This window comes from Calliphora vicina, chromosome 2 (genome assembly GCF_958450345.1).
Source record: "Calliphora vicina chromosome 2, idCalVici1.1, whole genome shotgun sequence".
Classification (NCBI taxonomy): Eukaryota; Metazoa; Arthropoda; class Insecta; order Diptera; family Calliphoridae; genus Calliphora; species Calliphora vicina.
The window spans coordinates 103,984,616-104,011,516 of record NC_088781.1 but is presented as its reverse complement, the minus strand read 5'-3'; the positions used below and the strand labels follow the sequence as shown (position 1 = coordinate 104,011,516).

Below are 26,901 nucleotides of genomic sequence, written 5' to 3'. Positions count from 1 at the left end.
CGCTGAGCGTTCATCTACACAAGACATTAGTACCAACCATCATCATCGCATTGAGGAGGAGTGCCTGGGTTCTCTTGAGGTACTTGGGTAGAAATCCAAAGGTACCTCGCCGCTTAGGTCACTACCACCTATAGCTTTCTGTTTTTTACATTCAGCCAACCTGGGTGTACCAGATTGACCTCCTGCCTAGAACCCAAAAACATCAAAGTGGATTAACGTTAGATTATATTTATTTTTTAAATTAACTAAACTGATTATTAATTGGCATTTGATCTTCAAATAAAAAAGCCGCCCTAAAAGACAAACATAAATGATTAAATGTGGACTATGTCCAATGTGTTAAAATAAATTTATACTTAAGAAAAAAAGTGAAATAATTGTGTGAAATTAAATTTTCTTTCCTAAAGAACAAACGTATCAATGCTTACAACTCAATACATGTTCATATGCATGTATCATATTATGATATTTACTTATTTAAACATATCGATTAAGCCCTTCTTAGTATTATGATAAATTGATAGATTATTATAAATTTTATATTTCAACTTCTTTAGAAAACTTACGTCAAAAATAAATTTCTTCCTCCTCGGGCTTAGTTTGAACATTTGGACGATTTGATGTTGTTGTAGACGAGGAAGTTGCAGGATTTGAAGAGGATGACAATGATGATGTTGATGCTGCATTTGACATATGAGGTATTTTTGTTTGACCCGCTGCTGTATGTGAAATGATGCGGCTGGATGTGGGCGTAGTTGTTACTGCGGCATTTGCTGATCCCAGTGAATAACGTTGGCCATAAGTAAATGTTGCCGAAGAGTCGGTGCGTGTAACGCCCGCCGACGAGGGAGTTGGTGGTGAGGTTAGATTTGCCGTATTTTGGGGATGTTGTATAATGGCCGGAGAGCTGCCAGTTCGCGAATGTTGTGGGGCTAAAGGTGTTGAAGAGTTGACATTGGCTGTTACCCGTTTGTCGGCTAATTTAAGGGGAAACATTTGAGTTATGCCCGCAGAAGAGGCAGAGTTGTAATGGTTATTGGTGGTAAAACTATTGGATTTATCGACTTTATTAACCGCATTAGCATTAGCCGCTGCTGAAGATGAGGAATTGGATGAGCTTGATGAGAGTGATGACAGTTTCATGGGTATTTTTTGTTTAACCACATTTGCTTGGGTTTTTGGGGCATTAGTTGCACTTAGTAGATTAACCGGCGGCGTTTTTGATATTGTCGAAGCCGTGCGCCATTTATCCTTACGCCTATCCACCGTACTGGCCACATTAGCTGTCGTGGGTGTTGCGGATGTATTAGTAGCAGGTGTGCAACTATTTGTCATTGTTGCTAAATCATGCATATTTGACGCACTGTTAGAGTCATGCACATCATTGTCCACGTCATTGACATTATTTGCTGCTGTTGTTTGCAAGAGTTGTGTAGAAATATTAAGTGGTGTATTGGGCGAGATAAGTAGTCCTTGGCTTGATAATACTTCCATTTTTCTATACAACTGCTCTCGCTGCTGCTTGATATCTTCTTGCTGGGTGTTAATCTGCTCCTGCATTTTATCGAGCGACTCCTTCTTCTCATTCAATTCCTGTTCTTGCTGCTCTCGCTGGCGCATCCAAGCTATCTTTTCTTCCTGCAGTTTATCTTGTAAATTTCTCAATTCCTCCAACTGATCGTTGTGTGTGTATGAGGCGCGGGGACTTTCGCGGTAGAGCGCCAATTGCAGTTGTAGGGATTGTATGGTGGTCATTTGTTGTGAAATAATACAGAGTAGGGTGTGTAGATTGTGGGTAACTTGTAGTAAAGCTAAATTATTATCTTTGGTTACAGCTAGGCCGCCGCTGGCCGTTGAAATACCGATTATTTGATCACATATTTGAGAGTCTGTTTCCCCGCCGGCCGTAGCCAGTAGTGTGGATATTATTGAAGTGTTTTTGGTTTCTTTTTTAGTTTCTTCCAATTCCTGCAGACGTGGCGATAATACTTGTAACGTGCCCATTTTATCGGCTCTGCAGGGAAAGTTGTTTTTTGCTCGTTTCTCATCAAAACCGGCAAACGTTTCGGCCCGCTTTGGCAGGGTGGGAGAATTGTATGTATCACTGTGCTTTTCACCCACCGAACTAACCGATCTAGAGACCGGTTGCCCTGTGGCTGCCGTATAAACGGTAGATGCTAATTGTGTTATATCTTGAACGGTATTTAACACCTTCTTCCACAATTCGGCTGTATCACAATCGGCTCCTACTGACAGGTCTTTATAAGAGCCAAAGGTTGTTAGAAATTGAGCAGCACTCATGTTGCTGGCATTAGATATTTGTTGCAGCTGTTGTTGATCTTGTTGCTGTTGTTGTTCCGGGAAGAGTTTTTGATCTTTTTGTATAAGATTCAATTGCAAAAGAATCTTTTCTTCCAGTAAAATAGCCTGTTCTATATCCTTTTGTCTTATTTTCTCTATTATCTCCCGTTTATTAACCCCTATACGTAGTTTCTCCTCATGCGTCAAATCCTCCGATTCAATGACATCGGATGAGGGACAGTCGAGTACAGCTTGCCTGATGGATTGTATCCAGACATTCTTATCTTTAGGCGTTTGTACTTTTAGTTCGTACATTTCTGGAAATAAGGGATTCGATGAAATTATATAAATGCCTCTGGATTCGGTGCCTGCTTTTTCTCTAATCAAAAGTTTTTGCAGAGGCACTACTCCGGCCTTATGTTCGGGCGTGAAAAACATGTACTTGTTGTGGGCTGAATTTTCATTTAGGAAACACAAACAATCGGTCAACACCACCACTAAAACCAATTGCATTTTAGATCTTCCCTGCATTAAGGTGGCCAAGCCCTCAAACTTAAGTCTTCTTTTCGATTCCACTCCCACATCTGATTTACGGAATGGTTTGTTTTTGTAAATAGCAAATGATTTATTATCTATACGATTGTAGATATCAATCTGGCGTTCTCTGAGCTCCTTTTCGGCCACACAGGCATCCACATCCACCAAAAGCTCCTTAACCAAAGCCAAGGCATGCTGCAGTTTATCACATTCTAACTTATCTTCTCGGGCACTTTTCAGCAGCGGCTCTATTAGCAGAGGATACTTTGTTAAACGTTGCGTTACAAACAATATACACTCTGGTATGCCCTTCTTTTTTAGCAAAGCATTGGTCAGACAGTGCTTATACCACTCGGAGAACGTGGGATCCCGGCTGGTCATGCATGCTTTAAATTGTTCCAAAGCCGAACGATGATTAGCACAGAACTCCCCATAAGCCAGGCGCAAATGTTGGGCCTTCTCCAAGGAGAAAAACTCCAATAAGATGTCGGCTATTGAATCCACCACAAAGTGTTCTTTTTGCTTTAGCCTTAACTTTTTAAGGAAACCACAATGCAATTCCGTTAGCTCTTGCAGTCTAGGAAACATTTTATTGCAATTTAGGGCTGGGAAATAACGTTCCATACTTTCCACAAACACCTTCTGCATGACCAACAACGTTTGACAGTGATGCTTTTCAGTCATTATGAATTCATAAATATGTTCTTGTCGTTTGATTTGGGTGTCCTTAAGTGTCTTCAATATATCCTTTGGTATGCCGGGAGACCAAGAATCATGCTCTTTCAAGCATATACCCAAAGCAGGATCGGCCTTTAAGTCGTGAGCTTCTATGGGAGCATCATTCAGAAATTCTGACCTTATTAAAGGTGTATTATCATCATTGTAGTTGGAATTTTGTTCGGGACCATCATAAAAGTCTTGAGTCATTTCGCCTTTATCGGATTTTTTAGTTAAACCTCCCACAATACCAGCTGTACTGCCCTTCTTACCACCACTGCTGCCTCCTTTACACTCCAGCTGATGGTCCTTGAGCGTACCCAACGACAGACTGACACCACAAACATCACAGTTGGCCACTTGACCACCAATTGATTTCATTTTTGTTTTATCTTTTTTCTTGCGGAAAAACAAAGAACCACGTTTACGTCTCTTCTCTACGTTATCGTACACTTCTATTTTAGCATGTGCTCTCAGTAGACTTTGATTTTCATCTTCGCTGTCTGTTAGATGTCTGGCAATAGCCTTAATATCTTCCTTGGCTACAATAGAAGACGTGGAAATACTTTTTTGTAAAGGTATGCGACTAATTATCTCGGTGGCCAAACTTCTTTTAGCTGCAATACGTTCAAAATCTCTTGCAAGTTCTGCTTCATTCAAAGAGTGCGTTGAAATACCTGCAAATGAATGACATGAAAACAAATAAGAACAAATTATAAACATTTTTCACTCTTTCTTTTTTGTTTAAAATATTGCTAATTTACTTGATAATGATAATTTTCAAAGGCATTGATTAAAAAAAAAAAAATAAATACTGGTGACGATATAGTAGATAGTGAATATTTTGAGTGTAATATACTGGAACAGCATTGAGTTTTATTTGTATGACTCAATTTTGATTATACTACATTAGTATCATAGTTTTATCTTGAAGGGGTTGGTGCTTAAAATATTTATTAATCTTTGATTTTGATAATAATATAGAAGGAAAGCACGTATGAGTAGCAAAAAAAAACAAATATTACATTTGTATGTAAGAAAATATAATAATTTATCTACACCGCTAGAAAAATGCCAGCAAGCGATCACTTGTTCTCTAGAATTTTTAATAAATGTTTGATTTACCGATTTTCTTTAGAAAAGTTTTCATAGTTATCGATAACCATCGATTTTCTTTAGAAAATTGTTCAAAGTTATCGATAATTCATGTAGAAATTTTTTGATAAGTATCGATAACTATGGATTTTCTTTACAAAATGTTTGATAGTTATCGATAACTATCGATTTTCTTTAGCAAATTTGTCATAGTTATCGATAACTATCGATTTTTTTAGAATTTTTTTTTATAGTTTTTAACTTTCGATTTTATTTAGAAAATGTAAGATAGTTATCGCTAACTATCGATTTTAATGTTATTTTTTTACAAAATGTTTGATAGTTATCGACAACTAACGATGTTCTTTAAACATTTTTCAAACGTTTGTGAAAAGTAAAAATAATTCTTTTGTGAAATTATAATTAAACTATATTTAAAAAAAAAACAATAACTTACCACCCGTGCTATTCCTAGCCGAACGTCTTCTCTGCTCTGTAACCCTTATCGTTTCCTGTTCCTCACTATCCAAGCTCGACAGACTAACACTTTTATTCGTACAATCTCCACCAGCTGTTAGATCATCAATGCCAGTCCATGATTTACGTCGATCAGCATTTAATAAATACTGTTGTTGCTGCTGCGGTGACCACATAACAAAGTGGGCAGCCAGTGGTCCATAAGGACCAGAACCGGACGAACCCACCACACCATTACCAGTGGCCGAAAGATCGGGCAAAGATGCACTTAAAATGGCGGCATTTACAAGACCATAATTAGACAAACCATCGTTCATGTGAGATGAGGAATTTTTCATTTGCACCACACTTTCGCGTATATTCTGCAATTGACTGAGAGTGTCCTCGAAAATGTTATTGTATTTCGAGACATTGGCAGGACTATGAGGTGTAACATTTATGATGGGAATCATGTTATTGTCGTTTTTTGCTGCTGCCAGCTGAATATGAGAGTTGGAAGTATTGTTGTTGTTATTATTATTGTTCGAAGAAGATGACAAGATGCCGGAATGTCGAGAGGAATGTTGATTGTTGTTGGGTGGTGTATTGATAACAGGTATACAATAATTTTGACTTTCCACCGTATTGCAACGTGTTATATTATTTAGATTTGTTTTAGAACTATCCACAAGATTCTGAAATGTTGTAGTATCTAGGTTAGCAGTTGCAATAGTAGTTGTTGCAGTAGTAGATATGGAAGTTGTAGTGGTAGTATTTAAAGTAGCAGCAATTAAAGGTGTAATAGCATTTGGGGAAGAGTTGGAGTTTAAGAAATCCGTTACTTCATCATTGTCACTATCGTCTGCCGCTGCTGTTGTCGTATTAATGCTTTGTGCATCATTGTTGTCCATATTAAGTTATAGGAACAGCAAACAGTTTATATTATTATAAAACACAAAGCAAAATCTTTGTTTGTTCCTTAGTTATCTGTGCTAAAATGAAGAGATTTAAAATATATGTATTAATATTTTTGTTGTTAATAAAAATTTAATTATAAATAATCAGGGTTATTCCTGTTCTCACTTTCACCATTCACCTTATTTTTGAAAGCACAATTACAACAATAGAAAATTTGTATTTAATTAATATTCATTCGAAATTTAATACACATTGATAACTACCATTTTGCTTGTGAAACAATTTAGTAGTTATCGAATAAAAATTCCAATCAATGTACTTTGAAAATACAAAAATAAAATAATCATTTTGCAATATAAAAAGACTTTGCGCTTTGTGATTCTTTCTATATTCAATGAGTTTTAAAATGAAGTTTAAAACAAATTCATATAGAGGTTTTCGGGCAAATACAATAAGACATTTTGAAATTGTTCCTATATTAGAGATAGTTTCATTAGCATTAGGATTAATAATACAAACAAAGTTTTAGTTAAAATTAACTGCATTTAATTCAAACACGAATAAAATATATAAAAACTAAAATTATTCTTAAACAAAAATTTAAGAATATTTCACTGTCCAAATTCAACATTTTTGGAATTGAAAACAAACATTTTTTCAATCACTTAATAATAAATAATTGTCAAAAATAGTATGTATGTAAACTAAAAGTGTTCATCACAGATTATTACAGATATGCAACAAATGACAGTTGTCAAAAAGTTTTCAATGGCTGTGACAGAGCGAGAGAAAAAAAATACAATTTTCAATAGGCAACAAGTGTGAAATATATTTGTGCCTCTTTTCAAACCACAATCATTTTGACATTTTCTTTTGCCAGTTATCTATTGAAACCAGCTTATTCATATCTGTATAATTTGTGGTGTTCATCTACCAGAAATAAATGACTCATATCCCAAGTAAATATAAGCTGAAAATTATACTGTGAAATGTGAGCTCCCACAAATATTTAAATTTTTTTGAGTTCAATGAGCTCGCATTTAACAAGTGTTTACTTGAAATTATATTTGACTCCGATAATAACATACTGCAACTATTGATCTTTTGTTATTTTGAGACATTTTGTTATCATTAATATAAATTTTGAAGTGGTTTCAAAAAAAAAAAATATTAAAAAAACAATAAAGTGATTTTTTAAGGTCAAACATTTTTGTATGGAAAATTTAGTTTAAAAATGTATAGCACATATGAAATGTATTGCACAGTGGAACAAAATAATGAACACATGCGGGGAAACTATGTTTCCTTATTGCTCTGTCAAACTGCGCTCACTTTTTGACATTTATGATCAGTATACTCTGTATTATCATGATTTGACCAAATTATCCAAATTTACTTTGAAACGCAGTCATCGATTCGCGCAATTTCTACTACAGACCCTACAGACTCCATTACATCCAGAAAAATGCAACGCTTGCAGCGGTTTGCACGCTGGTGGCATCATCGGATGTTATTTCTTCAAAAAAGAAGCCGAAGCTCGAATAATTTCGTCAATTGAATTCAGTGGTTCGTTTTGAATATAATTTTAAGCGTCGCGAATAACTTTTATACTTTGTTCTATTTTTTCTTGGATGCTCATTTTAATTGTTGCGCTAAATTTCATGTTTTTGATGGGAAATAACGCCATGTGTTAAATGTATGTTGTGTAGCCATTTAAAAAAAAAAAAAAACTCAAATAAGAATTTTCTATTAAAAACAGGTAAAAAAAGTTTCAATTTGTTAAATTTGTAAATATTTGTGTTTTTTATAGCTAAGGATTTAATTTTTTACCACCAGGTAAACAAATTTAAAATGGGAAAAGCACAACAACTGGTCATATCCTTTTGTATCAGTTTTTTATTGCAAAAATGTGTTTTTTGTTTATTTTTTGTTTGGTACAAAAAATTATGATCGTCGCACAGTGCCGCCATTTGAGTTTTTTCGTTGCAAAAATCATGACTTTTGGACCAAATGAGATAATCAAAAAATTTGTAAGATAGATAATTGATCAGCCTATGTAATGAGTGTTTGAAAATGGTTCTACGCCATTCAGGCGCTTACTTATTTATGGGTTAGCAAAGTTCAAATTTGTGGAAAAATCAATTTTTAAAATTTTTTATTTTTCTTTTTAAAGGCTTTTAAGATTTAAAATTATTACAGAAAAGATTAAAAAAAATATTTTTTTTGAACAAAATGTTTTTGCTTGATTTTTCACGGTTATGTCACTTTGTCCCGGTCCACACTGTGAAACATTTGCTGCAAAACATTTTTAAATTCTCTTTTGAAACTGCATTCGTGTCCACACAGTGAAGAACGAATAAATGTGGATGACATACTCAACAAAAACTTCATGTACATGAAACAGGGTACCCTTTTCCATTCCTCTTTCCCCTTTCATCAACAAACTCAAATGTTTTGCAGCAAATATTTCACAGTATGGATGGGGACTTATGGGTTAGCAAAGTTGAAATTTGTGGAAAAATCAATTTTTAAAATTTTTTATTTTTCTTTTTAAAGGCTTTTATGATTTAAAATTATTACAGAAACGATTAAAAAAAAAATTTTTTTGATGTGACTTTTGGAACCATGTCTTTTTTCAAAATTTTACCTCTAGCAAAAAATGGGGCAAGAATAGGCAGCTGCATTAGGTAAAGGACTGACCAAAGAACTTATTTTGAAAATATGGCAAATATAGAAATGGATAGTTTTTTTTTATTTTCCATCAAAGTTGAGAAATATTGAAAAAATGGAATTTTTGTTCTACGGCCGCCACAACATTTCTATTATAATTAAATGTAAAATTATATTGAACTAAAAATTAATTTCACTGATAATACTTCATATTTTACAAACTCAAATATATAAAAGCGCTAAAGATCTTGATTAATTTATTTCACAATATTTAATCACATTTGGCGTAACGAATTTTCAAAAAGCTGCATTTCATTAAATGAAACCCAAACTTTTTTTGCAATTCAACATATTGCCCCAATTTGTTTTGATGAATTTGCATTGTTCTTAATAAACACCCGATAAGAATTTATGGCAAAAAAAAACATGCATTCTATATTGCAAACATAATTTCAAACCGGTTAAAATTGCTTTAAATTATTATGCTTAAATTTTGATTGTATACTCGTATTTCAAATATATTATGAATTTAAGGAATGTCCACGATGTAATAAGTAAGGTGAGAGCGTTTCGACAACAAACACAATATTTCTTGCTGACAAGAGAGCATAGGTTTTGTCAAAATTGAATTTGTCAAATAAAAAATAAACAAATTTTATTTTTGCATTTAACTAAAAAACGGCTGTTAAATTTAAATTATTTTTGAAAAAGAACAATAATAGTGCTTTATCAAAATTTCATTATATGAAATCTTTTTATTCACATTTTCATTCATGTTTTTTTGATTTAAATTTTTTTTTCTTTGAAAATAAAATTTATTATTTTTCAAAACAAATTCAGTTTGACAAAACACAAGTACTTTCAAAATAAATAAATAAAAATCAGCTGTGTTGTTGATTTCACCATATTTAGTGCATCCTGGGACTGTCGAAAGAATAATGATTCGAACAAATTTTTTATGAAGTTTATTCCAAAGAATTTTAAAAACTGAGTGTTTTTCATACAAAATTTGTCCACTCATTTTTCTTTCGACATCGTGGAACAAGAAGTTAGTTAATGTAAAACAAATAATCATAACTTACCAAAATAAATTTTTATTAAAGATTAATTTCGTATTTTATTTCCACATCACTACTTATTTTCAGTCTGGCTTGTGTTTGTAACAAATAAATTTATTGTTTCTACATAAAAAGCAACAACAACAACTTTCAAAATTTTTTGGTTTTTTATTGTTGCTCATTTTAACAATTAAGAACTTTTTTTTTTGTAAAAAAATTTAAGGGAGAGAATACGACTTTTGCCTTCAAAGCATAAATCTGAACTGTGGATTCGTTTGTAAGCAGACAACTCAAATCGGCTGTACAATGCGTTCACTACATACTTATTATGTATCTATGTATGTATATGTATTGTGTTATTACCCTGCAGTTCTGGCAACCATTTAGGATCAATTACCGACTAGAGCTTAATTCACTAATTTCATTTCATAAAACCATTCCCAACAAAACAAAATCTTTAGCTTTATTCAAAGGCTTTAATTTGAATATAATTCATTCATTGTTGAATTAATTCACATTTAAATTAATTCATTCAACCCTTGAATGGTTAAATCTTTGTTAATTCAAATCTAATAAAAATTTAATGAAAATATTTGCTCTTCATTCAAAATGAATTGAGAATAAAATTACTTAAGCGTTTTTGCAATAGATTTGAATTGAAGACAAATTGAATCATTCAATACATTTTTAAAGCAATTTTGTAATGGATTTGAATTAATGCAGGCACGGATCCAAGTCAATCATTTGGAGGGGAATATAAAGTCAAATTTATTTTACATTTTTCTTTTTTATATTAAAAATTTTCGGTTTTGAGGGGGGAAATCTCCTTTTTCACAACCCCCCCTGGATTTGGGCCTGATTAAAGATAATTTGAATGATTCAATTAGGAATTAATACTCTAAGCCTTAGAGTCTAAGGAGTGAATTCAATACATTTGAAGTACAAAGGAGTTAAGCCTATGAATTAGTTCATGAATGGAATGGTTAAGAAATACAATTTAAATTGATTTTAAAAATTTATTATATTTTAAAAATTTAATTCGAACCGTTACCGACTTGGCTATTGGATAATAGTTATTTAATCAAGTACGTGCCTAGGAGGAAGTAAATTGTATAGGTAAGGTTAGCTTTTAGAGGCATCCAGCAAAATCCGGCTCTTTCAGATACACGAAAAATATCATGTTCCGGTTCCCCAATCTAGACCTTTGCAGGACCCACGTACGTCATGATTCATGAATGAACGAATCCATCTTTCATAAATCCATCGTCAATAGATAGAACGCCAGTGAAAGTGTTCCACTAACTCCTCCTCGTTTTCATTCCTCCAGCGGTTAAGTTGACTTAGTGAAAATTTGGCATTGTAAGAGATTCGCCAATTGATGCAAAAATGTCTAAAATACAGCATAAATTTAAAGGATTCGCATAGTTTAAGTAATCCCTCTATTTTTGGTTTTCTGAGAGTAAACAAGTAAGAGAGCTATATTCGAATTTTATATACCCTTCACCAAATTATACTTCAAAATACAAATTTTAAATATTTTTAGGTAAACAAATTTTTTTTTCCAAAGTGTTTTTTTTAATTTTTTGGAAAAAAAATGTTTTCGAATTGTTATTTAAAATTTTAAAATTTTTTCTTTAAAATTTTTAAATTTTTTTTTTTGTTTTTTTATTTTTTTTTTTTGGTGAAAAAAAATTCGGGTAAAAAAATATTTTTTTTTAGATTTTGACCCATTGTTGGACTAACTTACTATGGTCCTATATACGTCGTTGCAAATGTTTTTGAAATATCTATCATTGGATATCCATATTGTCTATAATAATGACTTAGTTATCCAGACTATATAGATCACAAAAATCGAGGTTGTCCTGGTTTTTTCCTGAGATATGAGCCATTTGTGGACCGATTTTGTTGATTTAAAATAGGAAACTTCTCGAAAGCATGTCTGACAGAATTATTGCAGATTTGGATCCCGAAGATATCTGGGTTCTTCAGAAAATTGATTTCAACAGACAGATGGACATGGTTTAATAGACTCCTCTATCTATAAGGATCCAGAATATATATAATTTATAGCGTCGGGAAATTATTTTATGGAAATTACAAACGGAATAACAAACTTATATAAACTCTCCTCACTAAGGTCCGGGAAATTTTAAACCATCTTAAAGTTATATTCATGGCTGATCGCCATGAAATTTGCATGCGTGATTTATTTCTGTTGAATTTTATGTGGATACCAACATTTTTAAAATATTTATGCTCGTTAAATTGATTTTCGAAAGCGTTCCTTATATGGGAGCTATGACTAACCAACCGGTCCTCATAAAATTGGGTGACATGACTTCGTATAAATAAAACTTATTTTTAAAGCGAAATTTGTATATATAGCTTTATAAATTAAACATTTATGAACGATAAAAAGTCCTTTTTTTGGAGGACATTTGTATGGGGGCTAAGTGAAATAATGAACCGATTTCAAACAGTTTCAATAGGCTGTGTACTTGATCGGAAACAAATGCATGTGGCAAATTTCTACACAAGGTTTCCATGGACAGCCAGACAGATGGACGAAAGGATATAGTTTAACCTTCGCTTTCATGAAGACAGTTTTTTACGTGAACTCATGGTATCTACCTGGGTAGATAATGACTTTATACATTCAATTTGTGTTAGAATTTTTATTTATATACTAATTTTTTGTATCAAAGTATCTAATACATATTATAAGAAGTAATTTTACAGCCATAAAAAACAGTCTGAAGTCATCCAATTTTACAATAAAACTAAAGGAGGCGTTGATACGGGAAAAACATCAGTCTCAATATCCAACCAAAAGAGCAACAATACGTTGGCCTGTGGCGATTTTTTTCAATTCATTGGATTCTTCAGCCCTAGCAACTTAAAGTATATGACAAAAACAACACACAAAGTACGGAAATATATTACTCTGGACGTAGATTACTCTTGAACTCCTTGGGTACAAATCTTTGCATCGCACAAATAAATCTCGAACCGAAAATACGATGGTGTTTTTTAACAAGACAGCAATTGAATGTATTTAAGATAAGCTTTTGAATAATTTTTGATGATAGTATAAAGTAAAGCTAGTTAAGTAACAAAACCAATATAAATTATCATAAATTTGAATGTATCTACCACGGTATATATTCATAAACCCGTATACACAAAAATATAAAATATAAAAAAACTTCTATAATCTTACTTTAATTTTTTTTATTTGTTTGTTTTCTAAAAATTCGGCAAATTCTGATAACTGAGCTGAAAGCAATTTCAAAGTTGATAAAAACTGTGTAAGTTATTAACAACTGAATATCCAAATATCTACCTCGGTAGATACTATGAAAGCGAAGGTTAATCGACTCAGAAAGTGATTATTGACAGATACTGTATTAAAGTAATAATTTGTGATTTTCAAAACTGCTGGGTAACATTAAGTATTCAATACAATGTAGACATATTCGAAATATTAGTCTCACAGTTTGAGAAACTATCGCATGCATACAAACAGAGAACTGCAATAGTATATGAAGAACAAACTGCGAACACTGAAGTACATATGTATCCGTGACCAAAATCACAATAAATTAAAAAGAGAAAAAATGTATAATTGTTGTTTTGTATTTATATTGGTATATAAAATGTTTGTTTATTTTTTTCATCTCTTTTATTTATTTTTCTTAAGTCCTTGCTCATTTTTTTGCAAGATAATTCTGTATAGTATGTGTTAAAAAAATAAATTTCACACATATGATAAAAACCAAATCCAAGCAAGTCGTAATATCAATACAATACAGTTTCAAGAGGAACGGCTTTTTTGTTTTGAACACTCACACTTTTAAGAATAACAAAAATTAAAAATTTTTTGTTCTACATTTGTTCTACATAAGTTTTGTAAATGTTTTTGAAATGGGTCATATTTAGTGTTTATAAAAAACCGGTTTGTCGGTTAACCGAAAATTGACATTTTTTAGGAAACCGGTTTTTCGGTTAACCGACATCGAAAAAACCGGTTAAACCGGTTAACCGTCATATATATGTAGAAAACATTAAATGTCCAATAAAGTATACACAACTTTGAAATTTTTAGTTTTTAGTAGCCAGGAATAATGGTTAATATTAAATAACTATAAATATACAAAAGTGCAAAGTCCATTTTGTAAAAATTTCAAAATTATTATCTCCGTCAAATGGAATTGAGTATACATACACAGAAAAAACTATTTCTTAAACCGTTTCAATTCAAATATTTGTCACATATTGAACTGGTTTCAATTATTTCATAATTAAATCAAGTATTCATTTGCTCAAAAACAAAATTTCTTGATATTTTCTATTGAATTTTGAGTTTTGAATTTGATTATTTTGACAATTGAATATAAAATTTTCGTTATTGGTTGAATTTCAAATACAAAAATTATTGAATAGATAATTTTCGTAATTGAAAACACATTTTTGTTATTTATTATTTATTATATTAAAATAACAAAAATGTGTTTTCAATTACGAAAATTATCTATTCAATAATTTTTGTATTTGAAATTCAACCAATAACGAAAATTTTATATTCAATTGTCAAAATAATCAAATTCAAAACTCAAAATTCAATAGAAAATATCAAGAAATTTAGTTTTTGAGCAAATGAATACTTGATTTAATTATGAAATAATTGAAACCAGCTCAATATGGGATATATGTTTGAATTGAAATATAATTTTTTCTGTGTATGTTACTAAATATATAATACTTGTTTTAATTATTGTTTTTTTCATTAAATTTCAACCAAAAAATGTAAAATTAATTAAATATTTAATAATTTTGAAATTTATTATCACCTCGAATTTTCTATATAATACAGAAAATGTTACAAGTCCCAAAAAAGGACCTATAAGATGCAAACGCGCTTCTTCTTAGCTGTGATTATTTGTTATTATAAATCATACCAAATAACTAATAAAACTCCATTATCAGATTCCAAAACATGGATTTCAATATTTCTGAATAGGACTTTGTACACTAAGCTAACGAAATGATTAATAAAGTAAAAGTTTAAGAACAAAACACACGAATGAAGTCAAATTTATTGAAAGAAGGTATGTACATCAAATTCAATTTAACGTTTCGTAAAATCATCACAAAATTTATAATGAATCATTATTAAAATTTAGTTTAACTTCTAGAATTATGCGGAATTTAATTTTTAATAGTTTCAATATGTGCAATTTATTCTGAAAAAGTTTTTCAGTAAACTCATCATCCTCTACTATTTAGAATAATTGTAATTCTTAAAAATATTAATCTAAAGAGGTTTGTATTGTAAATCAGCAGTATAGGTTTCAAATCAGACCGAATGTTTGATATAATGTGTACACAATGAATATAAAAAATGCACAAAAACATTAGATTTATTAATTTAAGTCAAAATTTTAAAAACCGGTTAACCGAGTGATAAAAACCGGATAAACCGGTTAACCGAAAATCAACATTTTAAATTAACCGGTTCGCAAAAAACCGAGATTTCAAAGAAAAACCGGTTTTTCGGTTAACCGGTTATCCGGTTTATAAACACTAGTCATATTTCATAATTTTGTGTTCTTAGACTCTAAGACTTAGAGCGTAATTTATGTTAAGTGTTTTATTTTTCATAACATACGCTATTAGTGTTTTAGTATTGGAATTGATGACATTGTCATCTATTGCAAACTGAGTGACTAATACTTATATATAGACACATATATTTGATCCTTATAGTTTCTAGGTTGTACTGAATACCTAACTTTTTCTTTTACTTGGTTACACACACACATTTCCAAATATTTTTTTCCTGGTACTAGTGGATACTAGTTTTTCTTATCAAGTTGTATTTCGAAAATAATATTTGATATTGCATATAGTTAGCTTAGAGCCATTTTTAAGGATTACTGCCAAGAACTTTGGAACTGGGGTATTTAAAGGAAATGTTTTTGGTATAAGGAATCTTCATTTGAACGTTCCAGGGTACATTATTGTGAAATGTTTTTTTTAATTAAATAATTGAATCTAAAGTCCATTTGAATTTATATATTTTCCTGTTCCATATTACCATTAATAAATTTCAAGTTTCAAACACCAAAATCTGCCTCAATTGCATAGTTGGGGGTAGTGCACTAAATGTTGATTGAAATCATCACTCACTAAAATTGCAAAAAAATTAGTTTGCACTATTTTTTATCAGCTTTAGTGATAATGCTTATTTCTTAACTAGCACTAAAAAAAATAGTGATAGTGATAATTTTTTAACTATCACTAAACGAAGATTTAGTGCAAAAATCTGCACAACAATTAATTAGTGCAAAATTTTAACCTGCAATCAAAAAAAGGCTGCATTAAACATAATATCACTAAATTTTCAAAAATGAGTAGTCATGAAATTATTGAATCCAAATTCGAAAAATAAAAATTTTTAATATTTTTTGTTATTTTTAATGAAATATTAGTATTAAGTTTTAAACTAGTGTACAGGAATAAACTTAAACCATTTTGAACTTAATAATTTAGTGCACAATTTGAAGTTGCACTCAAATTAGTGCATACAAAAAAGTTGCAATAAACCAATGATTGCATTTTTTTAAATCAACTAATTTAATTTTGAGTGCAACATTTTTTAACACACTATCACTAATGTTTAGTGAGGCTCAGCACTAAATATGAACAAAATGATTGCACTAATTTTGCACTATCACTAAGTATTAGTGCAAACTGCAAAATTAGTGCACTACCCCCATCTATGCTCAATTGAAGACAATTATTATAGTTGATTTTATGTTTCTTAACAAAAACGATTTCAGTGTACTAGAGCACTGATTTTATTTTATTTACCATATCGAGGGCCTATATTCAAAACACTCTATCTTAAAAAACACAACTTTTCAGGAGAGCCAAAAAACTGTGTTTTTCGAGTATTAATTATTATTTTTAATAAATTATAAAATATTTCCATGGTAATTCAATTCAAAATCGGCATTCGCTATTTAGATAAATGATTGAAAAATGTAAAATTCATATTCAGCATGCATAAATTAGTAAGAAACATGAATTGCAAGAACAAATAATTCCAAACAAATATGTATTTGAAAATTAATTATTTGAAAAGATAGAGAGTTTTGCATTCGGTAAAAATTAATTGTATAAGATAGAGAAATAACAAAAATGCAAATAAAACAGCAAAAAAAATATGTTTGTTATGAGCAGGGCAACCAAAAATATGCTCTAAAAAAAGAGTTTTATGCGCATAAAATATGCACTTAAAAACGAAAAATATGCTCTTAAAATATAAAAAATATGCACTTAAAAATAGTTGGTTATTGTTTGATTTCAATGTTTTATTAAAAATAATATAAGAAGTAAATAAAAATTTGTTTAGTAATTAGTTGCATATTGTAGGGAGAGGATATTAAGAAATTCTCGAAATGTTTCTATTCTACATAAAGCTTTAAAATCTACTTTTTTATCATTTGAATTATGTTTCAAAATCGCTATAGGGAGCGTTTGTAATTTTTTGGTAAAAAGTTACAGTGGATTTTGGAGCATTTATCATATATGAAGATTAACATATAAATTTTACTTCCAAAATTTAATTCAAAAAGCCTTACAATAGTGAAATGATTTGTTTCTTTAAAACTGCGGAAAAATAAAAAAATCGTTTTTGCATTTTTATTATTGGAACTCAAAATACCGTGACATTTCCTATGTTTCTTCCTTTCTCATCAATTGATTGTTTTTTAATGATTTCCTAATATCTTTGTTACAATTTGTAACAAACATGATATTTTCGATATTTTTGAACGTGATATTTTCGATGGATCTTAATATTCTGAACATTTGCTGAAAAGTTGTTTAATTTTACATTAGTGGTAAACTGTCAATGCCCAACCATAACTGTCTCAAGCAACCTTACGTTTTTTTTAAATGTATCCAACAATTTGTTAAGAAGTTGCCCATTTTCTTTTCTTTTAATTTTTTATGTATTTTTTACTATTTGTTAAATTTTGATATTTGTGTGTGAATATTTTTAATTTAATTCAAATATATGGAAACTAAGATCCCTTAAGTCAATGAAAATTTAATGAAGATAAGTCGATTATGGGTACTATATTTTTTTTTTAAATAGCATAAGAAAATTATCATTGGACCTTAACAAAATTGTAAAATATAGAAATGAAAAATTACTATACAAGCAATAAAATTATATTTAGAAAACAAATTAAAGAAAATATGCAATAAAAACATGCTATAAAACGCAAAATATGCAAAAATATGCAGTAAAGAGCAAAATATAGATGAGGGCTGTTTTACTGAATATTTTACCATCAAAAAGTCATTTTCGTGACAATCAAATGTTTGAAATAGAGTGTTTTAAAAATAGGCCCTCGATATGTAATGTTTATGTACAATTCAATATGTTTACCTTAAAGGTCGCGATTCACTTTTAATTTAAAATACGATTTTTTCCTTGGCACTCCATTAAGGAAATTATTCCTCCTTAGTACTCTTTCCAAAGTTTTATCAGAAACTGGTCAGAGTTCGTTTTAAAATTTTGGAACTGACAGACGGTTTTTCTCTAAAATTGACAGTAGCTTTGGACGAACTTATCGTATCAAATTTTCAATAGATTTTTGTTTTGGTATAAGATTTACGGGAGTTTATATTACTGTAGAACATTAATTAAACATTTAAGATACATAATTAATGAATTAAACTTTATTTAGGGGAAAACAAGTTATTTTACAATTTGAACTTTTTTAGAATAAAAATAATTTATGTATTTTTTCCAATTATTTAAAAACGTTTGAAAGTTTTTTATTATTTAATGAAAACTAAATCTTATAAAATAACTAAAAATAAAAAACGAATTTAAATAAAAAATGGTCACATTTCTAGTGTTCAAAACATTTGCAACTTTTTAAGATATTAAATGAAAATACAAAAAAAAATTAGTATTTCGATACATAGCCATTATTTTTCATAACTTCCGAACATCTTTTAGGCATTGAGAAAATGAGCTTTTCAATATAGTAACTTCCACTGATTCTGCAATTCTAAGTCTGATGACATTACGGAATGATTTGTTGCCTATATTGCGTTTTGCAATAATCCTCATGTTCTCAATCGAGTTGAGATCGGGAGATAGAGGTGGCCACATCATAACTTTTATTTGATGCAACCAAGCTTTTACAAACTTCGTCGCATGTTTGGGATCATTATCATGTTGGAAAGTCCAAGAAAGTGGCATTTTCCATCCAACATATGGAAGCTTTACTGGGCTAAGAAGGTCTCTGTAGATTGTGGCCGTCATTGTGTCAGTAATACGGTGAATTAAACCTATCCTATGTCCCGAAAAACATCCCCAAACCATATTTCTGGGATTAAATTTTTCGCCTCGTGGTCGTCGAACATCAACTCTTTTGACTCATCAGACCAAAGTATATTTCTCCACTGTTGTGGGGTCTAATTCAAGTGAGCTCGAGCAAAGTTAATCCGAGCTCTTCGGTTTTTTTATGACACATATGGTTTTTTAGTACATCTGTAGCTCCTGAGACCATATTCTTGGAATATCAGTTTTTGCCTCTCTGGGAACAGCTTTGAGATATTTCGTAAAAATGTTCCTTATTTTTCGATCTTCTCGTAGTTTTAAAAAAAAAAAAAAAAACAAACTGCGAAGCGTTTTGCTTATCTGCAGATACACCCAGAGTCTCTGACGGGAATCGAACCCGCAACCCTCAGATTGATATTCCAGTACACTATCGTCTAGTCTATCAGGGCACTCTAAGTCCTTATGAACAGTATGGATATTGCCACTATTTAACTATACGACATATTTTTGATTCGTGAAAAGAATATTTTCTTTTGATAAATTGGGCTAAGCGCTTTAACTCATCACTACAAAACAACAACAAAAACTAACCATACGGTTTGATTTTTTTTTTTGGAAATTTAAGTATATGTATCTCTGTATATCAAATCTCTGTCCGAATATTCATTGAGGATATGTTTTGTAGTAGGAGGTAATCGGCTAGAATTGCAAATTAGTTGGAGAGATTTCGCAATTAAGTAGTTGTGGGTAAGATGTATATTGTCTATTCATAATCTGTTGTACAATCTGTTAATTTGTGCGGTAGTATTGGTTGGAAGAATTGCTGGATTATGGTCATGGTTAATTTCTTTATAAGGATGAATTTATTTCTGCCATTACCTTTTGCTTTTCAAAATAATTTTTGTTTTTAATTTTGTTACAGTTTTTTGCATTGTGGCACCTTAAATAGTAGTGGAAATAATATAGCGTTATTTGCAGCACAATCGTTGTGTTCATTCCCTTTAATTCCAACATACCATGGTATCCATAAAATTTTGATTTTGATTGTGTAATTTGAAGCGATTGGAAAATACTTTGAAAATCAATGGCTATTATGATTATTTAATAATTTCTTTTATTTAATTGCAAGCATTCATATATAGCTCAAGCTTAGATGTCAAACATTGATAATGATTTAATTATTCTCATTATCACGAAGGCTCTGTTATCGCGACGACTTAACTCTACATTGCTCTATATAACATTGTTCGATAATCGCGACAGTTTACGAAAAACAGGTAACAGGAAAAAAATGATAAGCCGACAACAACACTATATATGAACTACATAATGAAACTATACGAAAAAGCTACTGAAAATCTCCAATTTCTTTAAAAATGTAAATATATTAATAAAAACAATTCTAATTTTAAAAATTACATACAATTTTTCAATAAAATTTTGGGTTCTGTATAGTGTTTATAAAAAACCGACTTTTTAAAAAACCGGTTTGTCGGTTAACCGAAAATTGACATTTTTTAGGAAACCGGTTTTTCGGTTAACCGACATCGAAAAAACCGGTTAAACCGGTTAACCGTCATATATATGTAGAAAACATTAAATGTCCAATAAAGTATACACAACTTTGAAATTTTTAGTTTTTAGTAGCCAGGAATAATGGTTAATATTAAATAACTATAAATATACAAAAGTGCAAAGTCCATTTTGTAAAAATTTCAAAATTATTATCTCCGTCAAATGGAATTGAGTATACATACACAGAAAAAACTATTTCTTAAACCGTTTCAATTCAAATATTTGTCACATATTGAACTGGTTTCAATTATTTCATAATTAAATCAAGTATTCATTTGCTCAAAAACAAAATTTCTTGATATTTTCTATTGAATTTTGAGTTTTGAATTTGATTATTTTGACAATTGAATATAAAATTTTCGTTATTGGTTGAATTTCAAATACAAAAATTATTGAATAGATAATTTTCGTAATTGAAAACACATTTTTGTTATTTATTATTTATTATATTAAAATAACAAAAATGTGTTTTCAATTACGAAAATTATCTATTCAATAATTTTTGTATTTGAAATTCAACCAATAACGAAAATTTTATATTCAATTGTCAAAATAATCAAATTCAAAACTCAAAATTCAATAGAAAATATCAAGAAATTTAGTTTTTGAGCAAATGAATACTTGATTTAATTATGAAATAATTGAAACCAGCTCAATATGGGATATATGTTTGAATTGAAATATAATTTTTTCTGTGTATGTTACTAAATATATAATACTTGTTTTAATTATTGTTTTTTTCATTAAATTTCAACCAAAAAATGTAAAATTAATTAAATATTTAATAATTTTGAAATTTATTATCACCTCGAATTTTCTATATAATACAGAAAATGTTACAAGTCCCAAAAAAGGACCTATAAGATGCAAACGCGCTTCTTCTTAGCTGTGATTATTTGTTATTATAAATCATACCAAATAACTAATAAAACTCCATTATCAGATTCCAAAACATGGATTTCAATATTTCTGAATTGGACTTTGTACACTAAGCTAACGAAATGATTAATAAAGTAAAAGTTTAAGAACAAAACACACGAATGAAGTCAAATTTATTGAAAGAAGGTATGTACATCAAATTCAATTTAACGTTTCGTAAAATCATCACAAAATTTATAATGAATCATTATTAAAATTTAGTTTAACTTCTAGAATTATGCGGAATTTAATTTTTAATAGTTTCAATATGTGCAATTTATTCTGAAAAAGTTTTTCAGTAAACTGATCATCCTCTACTATTTAGAATAATTGTAATTCTTAAAAATATTAATCTAAAGAGGTTTGTATTGTAAATCAGCAGTATAGGTTTCAAATCAGACCGAATGTTTGATATAATGTGTACACAATGAATATAAAAAATGCACAAAAACATTAGATTTATTAATTTAAGTCAAAATTTTAAAAACCGGTTAACCGAGTGATAAAAACCGGATAAACCGGTTAACCGAAAATCAACATTTTAAATTAACCGGTTCGCAAAAAACCGAGATTTCAAAGAAAAACCGGTTTTTCGGTTAACCGGTTATCCGGTTTATAAACACTAGTTCTGTAGGTCTGGTTTTTGATTAGTCGCGAAAATCAAGCTTGCACTCTAATAGTAAATTTCTCATATATTTTAAAAATGTTCTGATCATTATGGGAATGGGATATATAATATGGTACTGTTTATTAACATTGTGAACCTTTACAAAATAATTATGAAAATATTAGGACATCTAAAATGGGCTACTATATTTTGATATCAAATTTTAATTAATAAAAATTAGGCTATTTTGTAGGGACCATGTCCCCTCAATATCAACAATTTTCAATTTTTTTTTCATAGATATTTGATTAAGTTAAGTTTTCAAAAAGTATAAATTCTTTATAATCTTCTAGAAATTTTTTTATTAACTTAAAGATGATAAAAACTACTTTATTCCCAAAAAACAAGCGAAAAATTAATTTTTTTAAATTCAAATGCATATAACATTGGACATATTATTTGACATATACATTTGTTTTTAGTACAATGAAAGAAAATGGCGGAAATCGGGAAATATTTGGACCCGCTGTTATCAAAAAACTGGAGTAGGGTGGGTAAAAATGCGAATATGTCCTATGCTATAAGAGTTAATTGATAGCTAAGATGATGTTTTTGTAGTGATCGACGAGGAGATACTATATATCGCACTTGATCAACAAGAGTGTATTAACTCAAAATTTTAAAATTTTCAGTAGATGATAAAAACTGTTTGTTGTTACATTTTAAGAGAATTTGAAAATCTGAATACATAATAGTACATATATAAATTCGATTTAAAAATATAATTACATTGTTTTTCTTTTAAATTTTTCCAATTATTGCAAAAAAATCTGTTTTTTGAGTTAATACCATTTTTCTGAAAAAATGTGAACAATTTTATTATAAAAAGAGTCATATTTCGAATTAAAATCATAAAGTAAAACAAGTTTTATCAACAAAACATTATCAACTCAAAATACAACCAAATATAAATAAAACAATTTGATTATTTTTAACTGGAATAAAGGCTCAACTCAAAATAATACCTTTTATATGAAAATATACGATGAATTTATATTTCAACTTTTGTATTAAATCAAAATAATACCTTTTTGTAGTATAAAAGTAGTCACTACATTATCACGAAAATGGTCTCAAATGTTGTTTTCGAGATGAAAGAGTAATCGGAATACGTCGAAATGTTTACAGTAGATAGATATTGATGTTGTTCGTTGATTTCTTGAAAAAAGTGAAATTTTCAAAATTTTGAGTTAATACCCTCTTGTTGATCAAGTGCGATATGTATACCCGAGGTGTCCTAATTTGGTAACCCCTGCCCGCGCCTTTGGTGGGCCCATGTGGTCCTAATTCAAAACTTTAACTCGACAACACTTCTTTTTTATTTTCTATACCACTATGCAGCGTCATCTAGCGTGTGTTTTAGGTAATAATAAATATCAAAAATTGATTTCTCGACCCCAAAAACTGTAAGATACCACAATTTTACAGGGTAATATACACATCTGCTCAAAATAATAGATACACCTAATTGGAAAAAATTTAAATGGCGGTAACATTGAAAATTTCCTCGCAAGCGTTAAGAATACATCATATTATTAAAATTTCTATCTGGCAATGTCATGTCAGTCAAAAATCTGGCAACTATTTGCTTTCATGTTGATTTTTAAAAACGAATTTATTTGAATTACAAAAAATTATTGCTCATAAAAATAGATACACATCAGTAATTTGTAATTTGTTTATATACAATTTTTTTTTGTGCAATTTTTTGTTCCTATTTACGTGAAACAGTAAGTATAATTTAAATTTTAGCAACAATTTTATAAAAAATAGGACTCTTTTGAAGAAAATGGGACGAAATCATCATTGTACCGAAGATGAGAAAAAAATTGTTCAAACGATGAGAAATCAAGGAAAATCATTACGGGAAATAGCAAAGAGCATAGGAAGATCTTTACATTTTGTCCAAAATGCTTTATCTAAAAAACAAAAAAGAGAAACTCGCGGTAGACCAAAGAAAACCAGGCCAGAAACAGATAGGCGGATCGTCCTTATGGTTAAAAAAGACCCTTTCATATCATCGAAAGCTATTTCTGCGGAGCTATGTAACGAAATCAGTTCACAAACAGTTCGTCGTCGTCTTTTACAAGCTAAATTGCCGGGAAGAATTGCCAGAAAAGTGCCACTAATGCGCCAAAAAAATATCAAGACAAGATTAGAATTTGCTAAAGAGCACTTACAATGGTCCGGGTGTGAAGGCGAAAAAAATGGAGAAATATTTTATGGAGCGACGAAACAAAAATAAATTTGTTTGGAAACGACTGCCAAAGAAATGTACGCCGACCAAAAGGAAAAGAATTCCACGTTAAATTTACAAAAAAGACGGTAAAACATGGCGGGGGAAACATAATGGTTTGGGGTTGCTTTTCATGGAATGGTGTTGGTCCGATATTCCGAATAGAAGATACCATGAATGCTAGTGGGTATAGAGACATATTGGAAAACGTAATGCTTCCATATGCATCGGAAAATATGCCATTAATATGGACATTCCAGCAGGACAACGACCCAAAACATAGTTCAAGATTAGTTAAAAACTGGTTCTTGGAGAATAACGTACCTGTTTTAAGCTGGCGCAGCCAATCCCCTGATTTAAACCCAATAGAAAACTTGTGGAGTGAATTAAAGATAAGGCTTTCGAAGGAAGTTTTCAAAAATAAAGACGATTTATGGGAGAAAACGCAAAAAATATGGTACGAGATTCCATTGGAGAAGTGTCAGAACTTGATATCCAGTATGCCCAGAAGAGTGGAGAAAGTTTTACAAAACAAAGGTGGATATACTGGATACTAGCTTTACTTTAATAATAAACTAATTTTTTTAAGATAAAATTTATTAGCTTTTGTTTAATAAGATTTTTTAAAAATGTATCTATTATTATGAGCACCAAATTTTTCGAAATTTAAGAAATTTAATTTACTTTATAATATTTATTATTAATTATGAAATATTTTGTTTTTGTTTTTTACTCTCCTTTTAACTAAAATAAAAATTGACTGAATTTTTTTTATAATTTTACAATATACCATTATTTTTTTTCGTTTTTAAAAAATAAATTTTGGTGTATCTATTATTTTGAGCAGATGTGTATATAAATAAGCGTTATTTTATAAAATTTTTAATGATTTTTTCTTGATAGGCAGCGATCCAAAATCACCAAATTCAAATGCGTTTAAAAAAAATCTAGTTCATTAACTTAACTATAATGTTAACTTTCATTTGCTTTTAGTTTCATCCCATTCCGATTCGGAAAGTTTTGTAGCACTGTGTTATAAGAACAGAAATGTAAAAATGTTTGCCTGCTCTTTCTTAACTCCCTGTCTATGCTTGACAAATACAATGGTTAAATTTCAATATTTTAGCAATCAGTATCGAATTTTAATTACTGGAAAACAAGTATTAAACAAACAAAAAAAGATGAAGCATTAAAATTCAATGTTTGTGTCATAGTATCTCAAACAAAAACTATTATAGATATAAATTAATTGTAATCAGCAAGCAGAATAAAATGTACATATGAGACAATCTGAAGAAGATGCAAACAACCCTCGTAAGCATTTTTTGGAAAACAACTCACCTGTTTCTTTTGTTTTATTCTACTTTAATTTTTGTTGTACTGAATATGTATAAATAAAATGACGATTGACTGACTGACTTCCCTTTTTTTGTGTGTCTTCAATTCTTTTCTTTTTTTGTTAATTTCTTAAATTGGCATTTGTTGCTTCCATTACACATACACCACAAACACAAACAAATGTCATGAGGAACACAAATGATGAGGAACTGCACAAACATACACACAATACGTTGTACATCAAATTCCAACCCACAAACTTTCAATTATTTTTTTTTCTTTCGTCAATGCACAAAAATGGTAACAAATAAAAATTATATAAAATAAACAAAAGTATAACTTCAAAAATTTATTACCAATATAATTATGTTGCTTTGCTTGCTTTGTCTATTCGGCTGTTTGCAAAAATATAAGTATATAAAACAAATAAAGGTGAAAATTTTGTTTTTTTCTTCGTTTTTGTTTTTTCAATTCATTAAAATTTCTCTATTCATTATGAGATTTTCTTTTTGTATAGAGTTTTTCACTTAATGCTTTTGCATTCTATATTTCAAGTGCTAAACACAGTCAAATTTTTAATTGTCTCAGTTTATTTGTTTATAAAAAGCTTGTCTTTCCGTAATCTAATTAAAAAATATAGATAATTAATCTGTTCTTTTTACACGGCTCACAATTTTTTCTTTACTTCATTCCGTTGTACAAACACACAAACAAACAACAAGTGCAAGTTGCTTTAAACAGTGTTGCCATCCTTAGAGATATTTCTTTAATTTAGAGATAATTTTTTAATATTTAAATAAAGCTTTTAGATATGATTTGCTTGCACTGCATTTACACATGCAAGTAAATTGATGAAAGTTGTGAATATGTCAAGGCGAATTTATAGAAGGTGACGACAGAACTACAACAAATACGATATGTACAAAAACAATAGGTACTTTGTTTTTATTAAAAGATAATTGAACTGTCAAAGTTCCCATTTGTTTGTCTTCACCAAGGCGAATTTATAGAAGGTGACGACAGAACTACAACAAATACAACATAT

At 29.8% G+C, this 26,901-nt stretch overlaps 1 protein-coding gene across 1 annotated transcript; it reads right to left on the bottom strand.

Moving 5' to 3' along the window:
- Positions 1–424: 424 nt before the first annotated feature.
- cyst (cysts) lies at positions 425–26,078 on the bottom strand. Its single transcript, XM_065502698.1, has 3 exons — positions 25,860–26,078; positions 5,108–6,098; positions 425–4,232 (listed from the first exon to the last, which is right to left on the bottom strand). The coding sequence occupies exons 2-3, from the start codon at positions 6,015–6,017 to the stop codon at positions 568–570; spliced, it is 4,575 nt and encodes a 1,524-aa protein (XP_065358770.1). The 5' UTR covers positions 6,018–6,098; positions 25,860–26,078; the 3' UTR covers positions 425–567.
- Positions 26,079–26,901: the final 823 nt, after the last annotated feature.